General features: G+C 38.5%; 1 protein-coding gene across 2 annotated transcripts in view; it reads right to left on the bottom strand.

The window, feature by feature from the left end:
- Window positions 1-7,890: 7,890 nt before the first annotated feature.
- LOC145977733 (E3 ubiquitin-protein ligase LRSAM1-like) overlaps window positions 7,891-19,898 on the bottom strand; it is a 64,236-nt gene continuing 52,228 nt past the window's right edge. For both annotated transcript variants that reach the window (XM_083109983.1, XM_083109984.1), the window contains 3 exons: window positions 12,284-12,616; window positions 10,036-10,245; window positions 7,891-8,163 (listed from right to left, as the gene is read on the bottom strand). In XM_083109983.1, coding sequence (XP_082966109.1) covers window positions 8,041-8,163; window positions 10,036-10,245; window positions 12,284-12,616 — 666 coding nt within the window. In that variant the 3' untranslated portion in view covers window positions 7,891-8,040. The remainder of the gene's footprint in view (window positions 8,164-10,035; window positions 10,246-12,283; window positions 12,617-19,898) is intronic.

Raw genomic sequence — 19,898 nt, 5'->3', positions numbered from 1 at the left:
TTACGACTTTATAAGTGTGTAACAATGTATTCGGAAAAGTTACAGAACTGGTTGTGGTGTCATTTTGTACGGAAATACATCAAATTTGACCATTGTGAAATAGTACTGAATTCTGCCACCGCAAGTGCAAGTGGCAGTTTCATTAACAATGGCTGTTTTACAGGTCAAGAGTGAACTCGCTGTATGTTTTGGTTTGAAGAAACGAAGTCTGCAACCATTGTGCAATGGAACTTCAGTACCCACTATATGAAAGATCCTCCTAGTAGACCTACCAATTTACCTTTGGCATCTGAAACTGGTTGTTCCGTTCGACATAACAACACTCGCATTCCACATACAACCATTTGGCATGTATTGAGAAAACACTTGCATCTGAAATTGACTTCAGATGGGATGTCTGCCTAGGGTTACCAGACGTCCGGATTTTCCCAGACATGTCCTACATTTTAGCCTTATGTCCGGCGTCTGGGAGGAATTTGAAAAAAAATCATAAATGTCCTACATTTTGAGCGTCACATAACATTAATTAGGAAAATACGTAACAGAAAAAAGTCATGCAAATTACAAGTCTATGGACTGCGCTCCCAAAATCAATAGTGAAATTTATTTGATTCAGTCATTGCACAAAAAGAATAAAGTTTGTCTTGCTATTAAACAAACGGGAAAACGGAAGCAATTAATGAACAAAGTCTTGGGACCACTTTCTGATAACGTCACTGTTCAATGCCTGAGCAGAATTTCTTGCCTTAGGGTTAATACTGATGGAACGAGGTGTTGCCCATTCTTATTCAATATAATTTGATTGTAAAGCAGGGGTATAGAGAACAAAGTTATTCAGGGTGTCTGCCAGTCAAGAAAGTCATCCAAGTCAAGATAAAGTAAAAAAATCAACAAGTAGGTCATGAAAGTCACTAAAAAGGCAATAAATTATTCTTGTGGTCAAGAATTTTTTCTATTGATTGGTTGATTTAGTTTATTTTACTTCACTTTTTTCTGTCCCACTGGCTAATCGCAAAGATGAGGATGAATGATGGTAAGATAAGATGGATGAATGGATAGTCATAAACATATAGGGACAACCGACACAAACCCCACATAAGATTATACTGGCTGCGAGTCCAGACACCAAAGCCTCGCTTGTCTGCCAAACACAGTTCAGGATGCATTAATACAAAAAAAGCAGATCTAATTCTCTTCTTAAATTCAGCTTCAGTTTTCATCTTAACTGGCCCTTTGGTAGGGATTTTCATTAAATAAATATTTATTTTCTTAATTACTAATTTCCAACTTTACCCAAGTAGGATCTAGAAAAAGTCCAGAAAAAGTCAAGATTTCTGGATGTATTATTTTGGTAGACACCCTGTTATTGAACTAAAAACTACCCAAGATGAAACCATTTTAAATTACAGTAATTGCTGAATATTTGTTTGCCATTACAGGTCATAATTCAAATGTTGAGGGAGTACTTTCATTACAATCAGCACAACAGACTCACGAGAGAATTATTTTTTTCATAAAGTCTGTAAAATGTTTGGTATTGGTCCCTATAATTTCAACGAGTTTGACTGTCCACTCTAACATCAATATATAGTTTGACTAAACCTGAAATTTTGATAAAAATTGTCTCCTCTGAGAAGTACCACTTAAATCAAGTAGTAAGAGGTACATTGATTAGTATGATTGCAAGTTTTGAAATTGTGCATTTAAACATTCGTTGGGAAATATTTTTTTAAAAAACTGAAAAGTGTCATTTTTCAACTACTTCCTAACGTGTTCTATAGAAATATGTATTATTTATTGAGAATGTTGCATCCTACATTTTGGGACAGCATGTCCTACATTTCCCTTACAGTGATCCGATCTGGTAACCCCATGTCTGCCGTATAATCAATGGGAGCCACATTGAACCAAAATAGATTTTTTCAAAAAACTAAAACTTGATGTATTTCCTTGCAAAATGACACCACAACCAGCTTGCAGTAAACATTTCTGGGGACTCCTCTATTAACAAGTTACAGAGGATGTTGAAAACTAAGAAAAAGTACATTTTGGAAAGTCAATACAATCAATGTGTATATTGCATTTACTTTTAAAGAATTACATTTATAACAGTATATATGAAAACCTGATGTACAAGATACATGAAATACAATTTGCTGTACATGAAGGCAAACTGACACTGTCAGCATATGAAAGTTACATATAATAATACAAGTAAGGTACAAGAGGAAAATTTACAAGTTTAGATATCAAATTATATAAAAATAACAAGTTCTTTAAAGTTATATTTCGCTTGTACAAGTGTCTTTTGTGGTAAAAATAACACCAAAAATTCTATGCACAATCAGAACAGTAAGCATTGGTTACAATAGCAAGTGATTAACGCAAACACGTAAAAACACTTGCCTCATTGAAACACATATATATTACAGATTTACCAAAGAGAATTTTCCCTGGTGCCGTCATTAAATTTTCAACCCTTAGGGAAAGCTGGGTGATGCAATCAGTTGCTTGCCATGCAAGCCCCTGTGTTGACAAAATGTGTGACATTTATCACCGTTGTTTTTATTGCCAAGTGTTTGTATCATCACGAAGGGGAAAAAAAACATACACACCAGAAGCAGAGATGGTATATTTAACACTGTTGGATTTATTTAAAATGAAGCAACAGAGGGAAGTTATAAATATAGAAACATGGGCACAAGCGGTGGAACATTTTAGTCTGCCATGAGGAGTAAACAAATCACTATCCACTTTAATTTGCAAGTTGTTTTTTTCTCTTCTTGGTACATGAAATAAAAAAATACATTCCATTCCATGTGATAAACCAAAATTAAAACATAACCAGTGAAGATTCGAGGAGGTATAATTGCTAGAAAAAAAAGTATAGGACAGTTTTACATCAAATAATCATTGTACCTATGTAATTGGAAGTAGTTTCATGTGTACACTACATATAATTGCTATGATGGGAATGACAATTAAAACAAAATGTTGCACTGCAGTAATAATATCAGAAAAACAATAGTGGGAAACCTGATACATAATATTTTCTTAGGGAAAGGTCAGATTTGAACTAGTGACCCCATAATGTAAAATAGGGTCAAGGCTTGTCGAGCAGCTTTTCATTGGGAAATGGGTGACCAGTGCATCCTGTCCCTTTTTGCTAACATTTCTTGGCTTTCAAGACTGTGTCCACAACTATTGCTTTCAAGTAGCTCCTCAATTATCCTCATGATGTTGGATCAACACTGAAATTTCGGAACTCCCACCAGAAATTGAACATGGGAAGGCTCACACCAAAGGTGGGAGTACTAACCAGTAGGCTATGTGAAAACTCTTATACGAGCAGCTCGGGAGTAAAACTTATTAACCCACAAATGTACCCTGAGAAAAATGCACGTGAAAGTTTGTCCATTACAATGTGGGTTATGGGTTACCCAGATGTTGCCATGCGTTTCTAGCTATCAGCGGCTACTGAAGGAACTTTGCTCACTATTGTACAAAAACTGAATCCAATGTTAGCACAATTTCGAACAGTGTGGGGGTTATCAAGTTTTAATTCTCAAGTCACTTATACATATATAATTAGGGTGGTATCATTGAGAATCCATAAGGGTATTGGCATTGTTATTAATATCGGTTCAGCCCATGAACACCTGGAAGGGAAGCAGAGGGGGCCACAGCCCCACCTGAAAAATGTCAACCTAAAATTATATATTTCACACATAATTTACATTAATTATTATAATGGCCTGATAAACTGAAGGGAGTATTTTTTTAGGGGACAATGCTATTATGCCCTCTTGGAAAATGTCTTCCCCACCCCCTGAAAAAAAAAAATCCTGTAAACGTCCATAGCTCATCCCTAATTGTAATGATTGTACGATAACGTTTGAAAGTATACAATGATATTTGTTTCATGAACAAATTTACATTTGAATTTAATAGAAATATTTCATTGTTATTGAGGAGAAAGATAAAAATTGCCCCTTGTATGGATGAAAATGTACTTGTTGGCAAGAAGGGGAGGGGGATACCTGCCACCATCATTAATCTGTGCCCTGTTTGAAGAGCCTATACACTGGTCCTTGTTATAATTGTTCAATCAGCAATCAGAGGAGAAATTTGGTATCAACTCATTACCTGCTAATTTTAATAAAAAAATATTTTACTGATCTTGTACGATTTGTGCAGAAACATGACAAACACAAAATGATATATTTACAATATGATCTTATTTGACTAGATAAAAATAAGAAACTAACAGTATCCTTTTCTTCACAAGTTAATTACATGCATGAACTAGCTTATTTGCTCCAACAACACACAACGAATTGCAAAACAATTATAAAAAATTCAGACACTTTGTGACATGAACATAACTTTTGTATCCACACCATATTGTTTATAACATTTTACTAAAAATATTTCTTCATATCACATCTATTCATAGCACCCATACTAGCATTTACATTAAACAATATTCTTACGGCACCCTACACAATGTTTGAGGCTAGGCGTTGTAAGCCACATAGTTTAATAGGTAAACATTATTGGTGTTTTAATGTATTACGAAATATATATACAACTAAAAATATGTACATTACATTCAGAATTTATGAAAACAGCAGTTATTTTCACAATGTTGCAAATATAGCTTGATCCCAAAGGTGTAGTATTCATTGTGAGAAAACAATGGTTTCTTTTTAAGCATATCAATGTCACATTAAATAAATGAGCAAATATACAATTCATTACTGAAAATAGGTGTTAAAATCACTTAAAAATGTGGCAACATACAAGTATTTACTACTGAATGTACGTATACAATATGTGCACTTGTAAATTGTTACATCTGTCATTATTACATCATATTTTGTGCACATACTGCCACAGGAAGAGTTTACATATAAATACTATCACTATACTACAATAAGCAAACGATAGCAGTATAAATCATGTAGAAATATTTGGTGTGAAACTTACCAGAATTTAAAGAATCTTTGATGTTATTTACAAATGATAAATCCAACCAAATTATATTGTGTTAAAGTGCATACCTTAGTTACAAGCAACACATGCCACATATCACGTGAAGACCAACCAATCGACTACAGGCTTATTGAGCATATGATGTCACTTGTTACTTTGGTGTCAAAGCTTTTGCAAATATATCTCACTAATGTTTTATTTTCGTACTTTATTGAAACTAAGATTTTGCATATAAAGCCTTATGGAAATATAAGGAAGGTTAGGTTGGGTCTGCAATAATTAAAAGTTAACAAAAGAACATTCCGTGAGGAATTTGGTTGTCAGTGATTCCACAGTCGCTGTTATCTAGGGTTTATCTAGGTATTTCTCATCAAGTAGATCCCAAAATGACCTCGAAATGTTGAATTAACAGACAATTTGGGTTTCCCAACCAAGATTGAGCTAATAGTAACTGTTGTCTTGTAATCAGAGGGTCTTTGGTTCAATACCTGGTGAAGGCACATTCCACAATGGTTCGAATCCCACTTTAAATTGCAGATTCAATCCCTATTAGCATGAAATGGACTTAAAACAAAATTTTAACAAGGATTGATCCTGGGACCACTTGCAGCAAAGACAAGAGCCACATGAGAGTTCTTACAGAGAGTCTTAGGAAAGTTACTTTTAAGTAACTGAGCAACAGTTAAAATTTCTATGCTCAAAAAGGAACTCGGTAAGAATTTCTTTATGAAACATATAACTCACCACATGTGTTGTATGTGTGGACTGAAAGTGGAATCTTTTTCTTTTTATTGTTGACTATCTAAAATTAACATTAATTTTGCACTAAATTATAACAAACCTCATATGTTTAAATATAGAAGAATAGAGGGGAAAATTCAGAGTAATTGTCAGACAAAACATTTCCTTGTAAGAAATGTATAGAATATTAAAACTTTGTTTCAGGTTTACAACGTTCGTTAGGTATTTTCTTTCATTGTGGAATATATTTGACCGAGAAATCATGTATTTTTCAAGAGAAATATCCCACCAATGCACAACTGCCATTGTTTTCATTTGCCTCCCGTACCTAAACTGGATGGGCAGATGCAGCGTACGTTTCATGACGAAACCCCCAGTCAGTGTTTCCAACCCCTCACCATGCTTGCCTAACTTAACCAAACCTAACCTAACCTAACATTATTGAAAATTGTTCGTGGGACTATCCGTGAATGGTTCGTGGGGCTATCCGTCAGCTACCCGTGAATAATGTACAATTTCCACCGGTGACGAACACGATAGTAGATATTTTTCGGTGAAGAAGGCTGGAAACACTGCATACCCAGAACGTGAGTCAAGATGTGGCCCCCATATTGTGTGTTACGGAAGCGAGGAAAGGAATCAAAGAAATCACTATGTATGTGAAAAATTGTGTTTGTTTTCATGTAAAAAGCATAATGGCACCTTGATCTATGTTCCACAATACACAATTGGTAAGTACGAACCATGCGAAACACAAAATATCCGATTTTAATGTGTTTCCGATATACTAAACTCTTACCCAGAGAAGTAACTGAACATAACTTTTAATTTCATTATTTGTTACCTGAAAAAATAAGCAAGTTAGAGTTGATCATTTTAAAATGTAACAACTTGAAAAAATAACTGTTACCTGTAATGGAGTTACTTCCAGCAACTGTGTAGAAGGAATAAATTTGTATTTATTTTGCTAAAACAGATTTTACAGTAATTAATCTCAAATAATTTTGAACATGTGGACACACTTGCACTCTGATCAACTGCTGTTTTTCAGCAACCATTTGAGTACTTCTAAAGTATAACTGCAATACAATCATGGTGTGCTGAGACTGGAGGTCAAAATGAAATAAATATTGGTTATTGATATCAGCATTTTATCAGTACTGTTAAAGGAGGTGGTAAGTTACCGTGGGAATTCGTGTCACACATGAAAACTGCTATTCTTTTCAGGTAACAGGAAAAGAGGTAATAATAAATGATTCCTAAGCAATAAATTTACACCAAAGTTACCAAATAACTCAATCAGATGGTAACTCATTTTGGTGAAGTTTGATGGCAGCATGAAATGTGATAATTTGTCAACTCATCTGAAACCAACACAATATTCACTGATTCAATACTACACACAAAGCTCCCCGAAAATTTATTGTACCTCCGCCGTATTTCTTAGTGTATTTCTAAGCAGAAATTTGTCTTAGTGAGATTTCACACATATTGCATGTCACTTGAGGATTTCATCAATTGAATGCAAGCTTGTTCAGCTTGTAATCCTGCTATATTGTGAAAGGTTGCTATTGACTGAGTGTGTTCTGAGATGAACAGTGTGGAATCTCCCTTTCTATCTCAGTATTGTTATTAAAATTGTTCTCCTTTTGTCCTATTATGATAGAGCAGGGCCATAATGTATTGTATATATATTATCAATATATACTTGTTACATTGCAAATTAACAAATTTATTTCTTCCAACCTCTGGCTATATACATAATCACATAATTTGGTGGTTGTCGAACCATCTATTCTTCCTATTCTTTGTGCAAATCTTCATACAGTACAGTTAAATGTTACCTAACCTGTGAATTGTGTTATACAAATTCAAGTTACACAACTGACTTACATCAGATTTCATACAGAATGAACAACATAAATTTCTTAAATATTAAACTACTGACATTTGAAACAACAATTGTGGGATCAGTCTAAATGAAGTTACCTGCTTTGTATCAAAGTACAAAAATAGACAATTCACAATGTATGAGTTTTTGAAATATTTCTTTTCCAACGATTTGTATGACAATGTGAAAAAAAATGTCAAAGTTCACTGGGTCTGTGTTCCAAGGAAAAGTTTGTAAAACAACATTATCTATTATTTGTAACGTCAGGTCTCATATTTTAGTTTATTCTGTTGTCAACTTTTTACTTTCAGAGCCATAATAAAACAAGCAACATTCTTTGTCAAGCAAGTCACTTTGGATAAAAGAAAGCAAGGAAACTTAAACACAATTACTTCTATGTACAAAATTAAATGTTATGGTACTAATACTCGGATCTTCTGTTCCACAGTGGCTCGGCACATTGGACAGTCAGTCAAAGGCTCCGAACATTCACGGCAGCAACACATGTGTCCACATGGTACAAAAATGATTTCACACTGAAAATGAATAGATGTTTTAGTCTATTGTGTACGCTAGTAGCTGGAATAACTTACACACCAAAATTTACTTCTCATCTAAGTACAAATTTAACACGCACATTCAGCAAAAAGCAAGGGAAAGATTGTGGGTTAATGAGAAATTGAACCTGCAATCATGGTATGTTATTTCTTACTACTTTCATTACTTTGCGTAGCCTTTTTACCTTCTAGGTTAATTGCAATGATGAGGATGAATAATGATGGGACAAACATCGATGCATCAGTCACTGGCATACACAGGGGGGGCTGATGGGGCTAAAGCCCATCCTGAAATTTTGAGAAAATCAAAATTTTCAAATGAAAACTGTAAAGAACTTGGGGAAAAATACAAGCGGAAACTGAAGCTGCCGCGAATTCAGTTTCGTAATATCCACCTTTACAAATTCAGACCCCCTCCAAAAAAAAAAATCCTGTGTATGCCAGTGGCATCAGCCAGGGTTTATTGTAGAGCAAAAGGGGACCAACAATTTAGATTTTATTTTGTAAAATTTTAATTTTCTTCTTTTTAATATTTTTTGGTGGGGGGGGGGGGGCATTGCAAAATTTCCCTTCTCACAAGAGGGGATTCTTTGAGAAAGAAGATAAACCCTACCTGCCTGCAGTAAATATTTTCCTTCCATAAATGTTTTGTGCAGCAATGTACATTTGAAAAGCATGTGCTTGAAAACCTCTACGTGCGAGAGACTATCACCCAGTGAAGGTTAACCTTTACCAAATGAGTGGTAGCTGCGTTTACTGGCACGTGTATTCGCTAAATGCAGAGTGGGAGCTATGTTCAACACCTCACATGTGACAGCAAATAACATATGCCATTTCTTTAAAACTACACACGATATTTCAGTTGTCTTTTTTTAAAATTTGTATACATATGAAGGTATGATATACTTCAAGCACATTACTATTATTATCAAATGCAGTTTGAAAATGTTGATTTCGCCCCTCTGGGTATTATGGGATAGAATTTATGAATGGGCTATTACTTTTAAACATCACTTTCTGATTATATATTTCACTCTTACATGTAATAATGAACATGAAAGAACTTGTGTGACAATTAGGGATCCAGCAGGAAACATCTAATCTTCAAAATTTACTGAAAATTAGTTTTCTAAAATTTTGCATATTTCCAGTTTCTTTTTCTTTTTTAATCTAAAATTGGAAGATGGGCACTGAAAGAGTGGTTTTTTGTTGCGCTTGCCTGCAAATTTGATCCATCCAACGTCCATAGGACTGATGCTAGAAACAATTTTCAGGATTTTTTTGTAAGCTGGCAACACTGCTTAGCTTATACATTTTTTTATCAACCCCAAAAAGTATCATCCACGCAACTTTGCATGGTTGTAGGAATGTACCACTGCTACATACTACATTTCTTTTCATACACTTTGGTCTATTTAGGTAACCACAAGTGTGTTAACCATAAAAAGAAATGAAATATCACTTCCACTAAAAACCCTGACATTCTGAAAGAAAAAAAAGGTTTCATCACTCTATGACAATTAGTTCTTGAAGTATGATTATTATCATAATTATTATTATGTTTTTGTTACTTTCTCGCAAGTTTGAAAAGCATGTGTCTGTGTTCATCTGGAAGAGATCAACACATGGGAGAAGCTGTCATCCACTAAAGGTTAAACTTACACAAATATATTACATCTTCATTTTTCTGTTACTATTGGTATTTTCTATTTTCAGGAGACAACTAACAAGGCAGCTAACACTCCTACATAATTTAACCCATGTCACTTACGTCTAGAATCATTTTTGTTACTGGCAGGCCATAAGTTGAATCATTTCAAATAACAATATGTTCATGTATTTCAAGCTTACCTCCATATCCATGCAAATAACGCATTCTGTTTTAGGAACTGCTTCTGTTGTAATTGTAGAAACAGGTGGAGCAGTTGGCTGCACAGTTGCATCTTCTTCAGGTGCAGTTGCATTGTCAAACAGCTTTTGAGAGATCTTTTCTCTTTCTTCAGAGTAATTTCTAAATGCATCCAAAATGGCCACACGGTCTTGACTACTCTTAACCCCAGCCTATCGGAAATGAGAAGAATTTAATCTTATTGTGTGATGCCTTTATGAAACCACTTTATATTGTAAAGGAAAAAACATTCTTGATAACACACTGTGAGATACAGTATTTATACTATTTTTCATGAGAATTAAAATAAAGTTCGTAATAGAGTGATTGAGAATCCTAGAGTCTTTTATGTACAAGATACAGCAAGAATATTTCACCTTCGAAAAGTGAAATTTGATGTGAACTATTTGTGAAATAGAAGCACAAGATATCTAGTTAGGAAGGTAAAATTAGGCATCGATCCTGATTATATGCCTCGATAGCACTGTTTTGGGGACCACTTCTCTAATGTCATCATCATGTTCACCCAATCTTACACAAATGCTTCTACCCATCTGTCCTATATACTCTTTTCCACATTCGCATATGCTTCTGTATACACCTTTAAATCCCTCGGGGTTTCCTTTCCCTTTATCCCCCTTTTTATACTCTATAAAATGTTTTTTCCAAATTCCAGGGGGGGCCTTCATCCCACAAAATTAACTATCCCCTTACTTTTTTCTTCCTCTCCACTTTTCTCATTCATATCTGTTTGTCCCTCTTTTGATGATTTTCTGTGCTTCCCGGCTATCCTATTCAATTCATGTTTGGTGAACCCGTTCTTTCTTCCCACCTCCATAATTCATTCTTCTTCCTTTTCTTTTTCGTCCTCTTTGTTGCATAATCTTCCTGCTCTAATGAAGAAATTGAGAAAAACGTTTGTTTTTATTTTCCCGGGATGTTCTGATTTTTTATTTATGTACATGTCCCTGGCTAACGGTTTATGGTACATACCAGTCTTTATTCCCTTATCCGATTTTGTAATACTAAGATCCAAATAATTAATCCTATCGTCTACAAGGTTATCCCTGGTGAATTTAATTCGTGGGTCTTGTTTTCCGAACTCTTCAAAAACATTATCAAGCTCTCCTTTCTTCCCTATAATTAGTATATCATCGACGTACCTCCCGTAAAATTTGATATCAACCCTGTTTGCAACAGAGCAGTCTTTTCTATATAGTGCATGAAAATGTTGGCTACAATACCGGAAACCAAGTTGCCCATTGCTAACTCCTCTTTCTGCCTATAATCTGATCATTCACATAAAAAAAGTTATATCCAGTTATCAGTGTAAACCATCTAACATATTCCCAAGCTATTAATATATCAACCCCTATTTCTAATAGACATCTCTGTAGACAATCGGCTGCTTTCCCTCTGGGTACACTTGGATACAAATTGACCACGTCAAAGCTACTAATTTCATCCTCTTTCTCAATTTCTATGCTCTCAATTGATTTCTCGACTTCCAACGAGTTTTTGACACTGAACTGGGTGGAATCCTATTCACTAAGACTTTGGCTAATCCGTAACCTGGATGTTTATATGTTGGGATTATGGGTCTCAAGGGGACACCTATTTTATGCATCTTGGGTATACCGAAAGCCGTTGGGATCCCACCCTCTTTGACATCTTTTATAAGTTTCTTTTTTTCCCCTGCTTCGTAGTTTCGATCCCTTTTCTGACCTCATTCTTAATTTTGTTAATCGGGTTCCCCGTGATTTCCTCAAAATCGTCACTCTCAAAGCTGATTTTCAACTTTCTATGATATTCCTTCCTCCCTCTCCATTATTACCATTTTGTTCTCTTTATCCGATCTGATGAGGTATACCCTTCTATCCTTAACCCATTTTTTTACTTTACGCAAACTTTCTCGAAGATTTTTGTCTTTACTCTTTTGCTTTGAATCCCTATTCTTAATTCCCATTCTTTTGACCATTTCATTATGTATCTGTTGTTCAATTATACCCCACATTCTTTGCCTCACCTCCATTTAGTGCTTAGAAAGAATTGCGAACCTGATGAAGGGGGCAGTTGTACCCTGAAATGTCGTTCTTCAACAATTGCATATTGTAAGTAAAATCGGGTCGATTTTATACTATTTTTAGTATTGTTTATATTATTTAGTGAGTAATACGCACCCAGCCACAATATTATATTCAAGTAACTTACATGTAATAAATCGTCATCTGTCACATTGGACAAGTTATCTGGTAGGCTAACGAAAGATGTAAGGAAAGGCAGACAGTGAAGAACGCCAGCAGAAACAAGATGTTGAGCCAGAAGAGGATTCAGAGACTTCTCAAGTTCCGTGAGGAAAGTTGGTCGAGAGTCCAGAACACGTTGGTACTGAACCAACCAGAAATCCACGCCTTCGCCAAGGAAACCTTTCCGCAGCTCCAATTCTTCCAGCTGTCCCAATAGCTGCTTCCGCCGGTCATTCTTCTGAGCCAACAGGTCGACAAGCAGCTGTGACAGCTGCAGCCTTTTCTCTGACATATCTTCCTACAATATAACAAAACAATTGCTACCACAAGCTCAGATATTCATGATAGGCATGTTACACATGCTACATGCATTACTGGTAATTATTTATTTATTTATTCCAAGTTTCAGATACAGCACTTCTAAGACCATTTTACACTGAAAATACTAATAAATCAACAAGAACAAGTCAAGATGGTTTTAGGTAAAAACAAAAAGGGATACATTTAAACATAATAAGACATAAACAAGCAAACAAACAAAACATTTGACATATTTGTTCTTAGGGAAGATCGGAAAATATTTTCAGGGGATATTTGTAGGTAGTTTGTTATAGAACTGAGGCAGCCTGTGGATCAGAGAGTGCTGTATAAGGGAAAGCATAGCGGAAGAGTTGTGGAACAATTCAGTGTTTCGGGTCGATCGAGAGGGAACTCTGAAATTGAATTCTGTAAGTAGAAATTCAGATCTTAGTTTTCCATTGATGATTTTATAGAAATATTTCATATCAGCCATATCGCGTCGGGTCGGCAGTAATTGAATGTTCAAAGTAGTCAGGATGTCAGGTTTCTGAAGATGCCGCAGAGAATGAATTCTATGACGAACAATGGTGGTAAAGAAGCTGAGGACGGAATCCATGCCAGAAAGATTTGTATTGGAAGCCATGGCCCAGACTGGAGAGCAGTATTCAAGAATCGGAGAAATTAATGATTTGAAAAACAGGCTAAGAGAAGTTGGAGTATCAATTTCAGTGAATCTGTAGAGGAGGCCTAAGAGGCGCATTGCACTTTTAGTTGTTTCTAGAGGTTCCAGGCTTCCTTTTTGTTTTTTAACGCCAGGAGAACTTCATTGTCAAACCACACCGTATATTTTCGGTTTCCTAGTCGGCATGAAGTCATCAATCACGGCATGCAGTACGTCCACAACATCTCCACTGATTTGTTGACGTCATCATCCTGCACCAGACACCAAGGGTAGAAATGAAGAGCTCTTTGAATGTCCTTCCAGGGTGCATTCCGCCACAGGTGAGACTTTCTCTTCTCCACAGGGAGCAGGTACACAAGGACATCTAGTGAGTCATGGTCCGATGGTCAAATGTTTCTTTCCAGGGTTATTTCTGGATCAGGCAGTGTTGCCAGGACATAGTCTAAGTTGCTATCACCGCATGTGTTACGCATTTTAAATTGCTTCAAACCAATGCCATTCACGAATGTGTCCATGAACCATTGATCAGCCGGGCAGTTTGGAGTACCAGACGTGGTAGTGCTCCAATCGATGCAAAGGTTAAAGTCACCAAAAAGCATTACGTCACCACACATTAAGGCTGCCAAGACTGAATCCCTGCAGGCTTCCAGAATTTGCATGGGAGAGTTTCTGTTCGGTCAATAATACGAACCAATTAAAATGTTCCTACCTTTCTCAATGTTAAGTTCATCCCACACAATTTCAGTCACAGTTCAGATCCTTTCGAATCTTGCTTTTCCACTTCACATTCACGCACACCATCACACACCCCCTCCCCCCCTTCCAACTGGATGATCATTTCGAAAAATATTGAAGTGATTCGCAAAAGGCAATTCATTGTCTGGAACAGTGTCGTTCAGCCAGGTCTCCTTAAACACCAAGCAATCGTAGTTCTATAACCAACCAAAGGTTGGGTATACATCCCCAATACATACAGGCAGCACTCCACTCCAACCAAAGTACAAGGCCAATTCAATTCAGGTAAAATTAATAGGAATAGACATTCCCAGAGATGTTAAGATTAACAGAAATTAGGCCTAATTAGTAAAAGTATGATAAAACATCAAAATATTAAGTAAATAATAAGCCCCAGACCAAAATTCATTGGTTATCAAAAAGACTACCTTTATGGATAAACAGAATTCAGAGAGCACATATTGCTTTTCATGCAAATTTCTTTATTAATACAGTTATTTTCAGGATAACATTTGTGCAAGCACAAATTAACTTGCTTTCCCTGAAAATAACTCCAAACCACAATTATATGTGCAAACAAACCACAAAAACATCAAAAAATCGATGTTTTTGGACAAAAGACAATCGGTCTCACAGCACCAGAGCCATCTGGTGAGAGTCAGTGGAACTAGCCCTGACTGGACTGCCATCTATTGGGCTTCTCAAGGTACTTGATGAGAGCAAGTAACCCCAGGTGCTGTGAACCAATCAGATGGCTTCATGGGCGTGGCTACCAGACAATGAGACTGTGATAGCTTTTAACATGTGAGGAAGCCATCTTGATTTCACTCTGTGTTGATAGTTAGGATAGTTAACATCGCTCCAAGTTTTGGGCCAGTGTAGGCCAGTGGAGAGAGGACAAAGGAGAAGCCATTGTGTTCCAACATGTGGAATATCCACTAAGTGCTGGGAAACAGCCTTGTAGTGTATAATATGGACGAATTACAGCACTTGAAGTACCTTAAAGTGCATGAAACCAATATCCATGAAAATTCGGAAATTTTCAATACCACATGGTGAGGGCAATGAGCCGTCAGAAAACCATGATGCTTTGTATCCAAAGACATCCACGATTATTCGGTCCATCCTTTGTGATATAGCTCCCTGAAACAGTCCATGTGCAAGCCAATACCCATATGTCTTAAGATACCGCTATATTTTTAGTGAAAACCCACAGAAAATTCCCCCATTTATAGTTGGAGTGAAAAGTGTTTGTTTTAAGGCCCATGTGTGATGAGGTGAATGCAGGATATGTAAGTACCATGCTTTTTGTTACCTATTTGTTGGTTCTAAGTGTAAAAACGAACCTATAAGTTTGTGCAGTGCTTGTGTATAGTTAAATATGTTAACATCAGAATATTAAATGTGTCTTTCCAACATCTTGATTTATCAATTCATATTTGGGCGGGTAAGTCCGGGAAGCGTACTTCTCGCTCCGGAATAAATAGGCTGAAAGTCCCTATGATAAACCAGCAATCACTCCTCGGAATGGATGCTGGTCTATTGGGGACATCCTCCATGTTAATGGTCACTGGAGGACAGCGTAGAGCTGCACGGGGATAGGTGCGTCCAGGTTGCATAGCCAGGTAGTTTTGTGGGTTCAATGAAGCCCAAGGTGGGTGAGTAGGTTAGGTTCATCCTTCCTACCACCTATCCTATTGTTCGGCAACGTAACCTGGAGGCACGTATCCCTGGACCAGCCGCGTAGACAAAGCCATCCGACTCCCAAATCTATCGTCAGTAGTCTTTGGTCTCCGTTTTGTCTCTTGCGCGGATTGCAAGATTATGAGACTCAGTACCGGCACTCCCCAAATATGAATACCAGATCAAGGTCGTTGGAACGGCCAGCAGGTCGTGGGTTCCCACCCAATGGTAGTGCAAGTACCAGTAATAACCCCCAACTTGACCTCATTGTAGCAATGCTCCAGGAGCAGGCGAAAGTATCTGAAAACGTTAGTCAGAAACTTGATGCGCAAGGTCAGAAACTTGAAGCACAGGGTCAGAAACTTGAAGCGCAGGGTCAGAAAATTGATGCTCAGGGTAGGGAATTTGCCAAGGCATCGGCGGAAGTAAATAGGAAACTTGAAGCCGTAAGGACGGAATTCCAGGCCAGACTGGACTCCATCCACAATGCCACCACAAAGACCTCAGAATTGTTAACTAAACAAGTAGCGACCAACACCAATAGGATTAACCAAATAAAGATCCAGTGTAATGACTTAGAGTCAAGGTTAGAAAGGGATTTTACGCAAGTGTCAGGCCAGATTTCGCAACTGAGGGAACTCGTTGGCGAAGTGCAAGGCGGTGACAATCAGACCACCACAGCTCAGATTCTAGGGAGGTTAGATGCCCTAGAAAACATATACAGAGAGCTCACTTGCAGTGACCACATGGTCACGATCGAGAACAGGGTTCTCGAGCAAGTGAGGAAGGAAATGCCGAACTGCCAGGCGGAAAGCCGCAGCTCGCATGTATGCATTTCCGAGGGCCAAGTCACTGAGCAGCGCACCTCCTCACAACAAAGGGTTGGTGAGGAGCAGCTGCCAGCAGAACAAAGGTCTGACGATGCAAGCCTGATGAGGATTCTTGCTTGCCTGGAAGGTATGGAGAGACGAATCACTCAGTCCGCCCTTCCACTTACGTCAGCCACCATGCCCGTCTCACCTGCACGGAATGTGTCTGTTCACCATGCCTTGTACAAAGCTAAACGAAGACCTAAGGGTTACGAAAGCTCTGACCAGAGTAGTGGCTATGTGTCTCCCCCTAACAAGTACCACCCACTTGGTAACTCCCCGGAGTCCAACTCCGAAAGCTCGGATGCCGAAATCCGCAGCCAGAGGAAGAGGAAGAACCGGAGGAGGAACAAGAGCAAACCTAGGGTTAGGTTTGCTGATCTCAAACAGCTCCCAACCTTTAACGGGCAGGGGAACAGGCTGGCCTCCGATTTCGTGCAGGAGTTTGAGAGAGATCTCACTCTCCTGGAGGTAGATTTGGCGGATGCCCTCCAAATAATCTCGTTCTGTCTACGGGACGAGGCAGGGCAGTGGTACGAGAGGAACGAACGAAAGTTCAAATCCTACTTGGATTTCAAAAGGCAGTTCCTCTCCTATTTCCAAGGGGATGGGTGGAGAGCTTCTTCACTTGCGAAGGCTCTCAACGAAAGGTACAACCCATCCCAGCACAGATCAGTGCACAAATATTTCTGGCGACAAGTCAAAATGATTAGGCTTGCGTTGCCAGAAATCGCCGACAACCAGGTTTTCACCCACGTTGTGCAACAGCTGCCGCGCAGCTTGAAGGACCAGCTAATCCTAGCTCCCTTTGTCTCTCTTCAGGAGGTGGCCAACTCCATACTTCGGTATGAGAGTGTGCAAGTGCCACAATATCCTGAGAGGGAAGTTGCAAGGCCAGCACGACCCAATTATGGGAAAACCACGACTCGCATTAACCGGACCTATGTGAGTCGTGGTCAGGGTGAAGCGAGCGGTTCGTCCAAAAAGGAGGACGCTCACATGTGCAAGTCTGTGAGGGGCTCCCGGCCTAAGGAGTACCCAAACAGAACCAAGGTAGACCGGAGAAAGGGTGGAACATCCCAGCGTAAGAGTTCCGCCAGCTCACACGGGTCTTCCGAGCATCTCGCTGAGGTGCATCCAAATGTGCACAACCAGGGAAACTAGGTAGGCAACGTCCTGACGTGGGAAAGGGCGATGCCAAACCTAAACCTGTCCCACAATGTTCAGATTCATGCAAGCACACTCCACTGATAAATCAGTATCAGGCAGTGGGTGATTCAATGTTGTCACGTCTTGTGCAAAGAAAATTCGGGTATCCTGTCCAAAGAGACAGTGATGGTAATTACCACATCGGACTTTGCATATCTGGACAAACCTCAGCGCAGTTGCTCAGTGCTTTGAGAAGGGAAAAGTGTGTTCATAAAAATGTGTTATTAATGGTATCCACAAATGATATGCTCCGAGGGAAGGACACCAACCAGGTGTTCCGGAACCTCCAGGATATCATTTACACCCTAAAGAGGAAAGGTGCTCAGAAGGTCATTGTTCTGACTCCTCCACCAGTTCCCAGGTTAGCCAATGAGAACCGACACAGGTTCTGGGCCATGTACGATTCATTGATTGCAAAAATATTATCCCTTGATGATAATAGCAATGTAAGGGTTCTGGATTCCTCATCGAAATTTGTGCACAAGGGCCAAGAAATGAACATGTCGCTGTTCGAAGAAACCATGGGTTACGGTCAAAACATGAGACCCGACCTGGTTCACTTCAGCCCACGAGGTAGGGATGCCATACTCAACGCACTCGATGAGGTAAAATGGTTCACCAAACCAGGTCACACACCCAAGGGTAAACAAATGGAATCTCAACAGAGCGAGATGAATGCCATTCTGCCCTATGAGCAACCCTCGGGAAACTAGCCTGTGCTATTCTCGCTGGGGGTGATGGTGGCCAGGGTGTAACAATTCCTACTCGGTTAGTAAGCATGGAATTTAATAGTGAGGAAACTCATTGATATATGTTTTGTACATTTTTCACTTCCCCAAAGAATCATAGTAGACAATGGTCCCCAGGTAGGGCCAAGCAATTCACTCAGGAACCCAGTTAGGGAACACTTTCATATTCCCACAGGTGAACAAACCGAATGGGATCAGCAATTGTTCATGGCTGTATCCCGGACGGCCGAAAGGCGAAACAAAGCCAACAATAAGGTAAATGAGTCACAGCAAAACAGAACTGTGATCAAAGTGTACGACTTAGTTTTTCTTAAATCCCATCTCCAAAGCAAAGCTCTAGAGGGACAGACCCACAAATTGTTCCACACCTTCTTCGGTCCTTTAGTTTGTAGTGATCAGGTGACAGATAACATATTTAATCTCGTTCATTGTGTTAGCGGTAAGAGCCTACCCAACCAACATGTCAATAACATGAAGTTGTGGAGGTGTAGCTATAAGGTGTATAGTCATTACATTGAGAAGCTCAGACTACTACATCTGGTGTTAGCATCGAGAGTACCTCAAAGAAGTTAATTCAAGCCAAGGGGCCTCTGAATTCAACGAGGACTCAACCTCAATCCCGACGGGGTGCAGCCGTTTCCCTACGACTTGCTTTGTCTGTTGGTAAGACGAGTAACTGCGCACAAATGGCTCCACCCTCGTACCCTTGTGATACTTCCCCATGGAAACTGTAGATGTCTGCTCGTCAGCTCTACGTTTCTTCCTAAACCCGATATCAGTAGGACCTAGGAGAGAAGTACGCGACGGTACGGCTCCTGCGCTATAGTGTTAGTCGCATAAGAGGTATTGGTATCCCTCTAGCGCATCCAGGGTAAGACGCACGGATAGGAGTGTACAACAGGTACAAGATGAGGAGAAAAAGCTACACATTTTTTGAACACTAGTATTAATATATGTTAAAGGTCAGAAGTTTTGTGGATGAGGTTCTGTCTGGTCTGTGACATTCACCCATTTGTACATAGGGTAGAAAATTTTTTGTCAAGATCGTGTAAGGGATTATTTTATCATTGTATGCAAAAGTCAATTTCATTGTTGTGTACAAAAGTATTATCTCGTTGTTTTGTACAAAAGTATTATTTCATTGTTGTATACAAAAGTATTACTTCAGTATTATATGCCAAGGCAATTTCATTGTGGTATAAAGGGTAATTTCATTATTGTATACCAGGGCCATTTCTTTGTTGGACACAAAAGTGAGTCCAACCACCATGTAGAGATTTATTTCCCTATGAGTGCAAATCTATGCTAGATCACTCACTACCAATCAAGCGAAATATTGTTTAGCAATTATTG

Source organism: Lepisma saccharinum, chromosome 23, assembly GCF_977018435.1.
Source record: "Lepisma saccharinum chromosome 23, izLepSacc3.1, whole genome shotgun sequence".
NCBI lineage: Eukaryota > Metazoa > Arthropoda > Insecta > Zygentoma > Lepismatidae > Lepisma > Lepisma saccharinum.
Note: the sequence above shows the minus strand (reverse complement) of the source record. Positions and strands in the feature narration are given on the sequence as shown.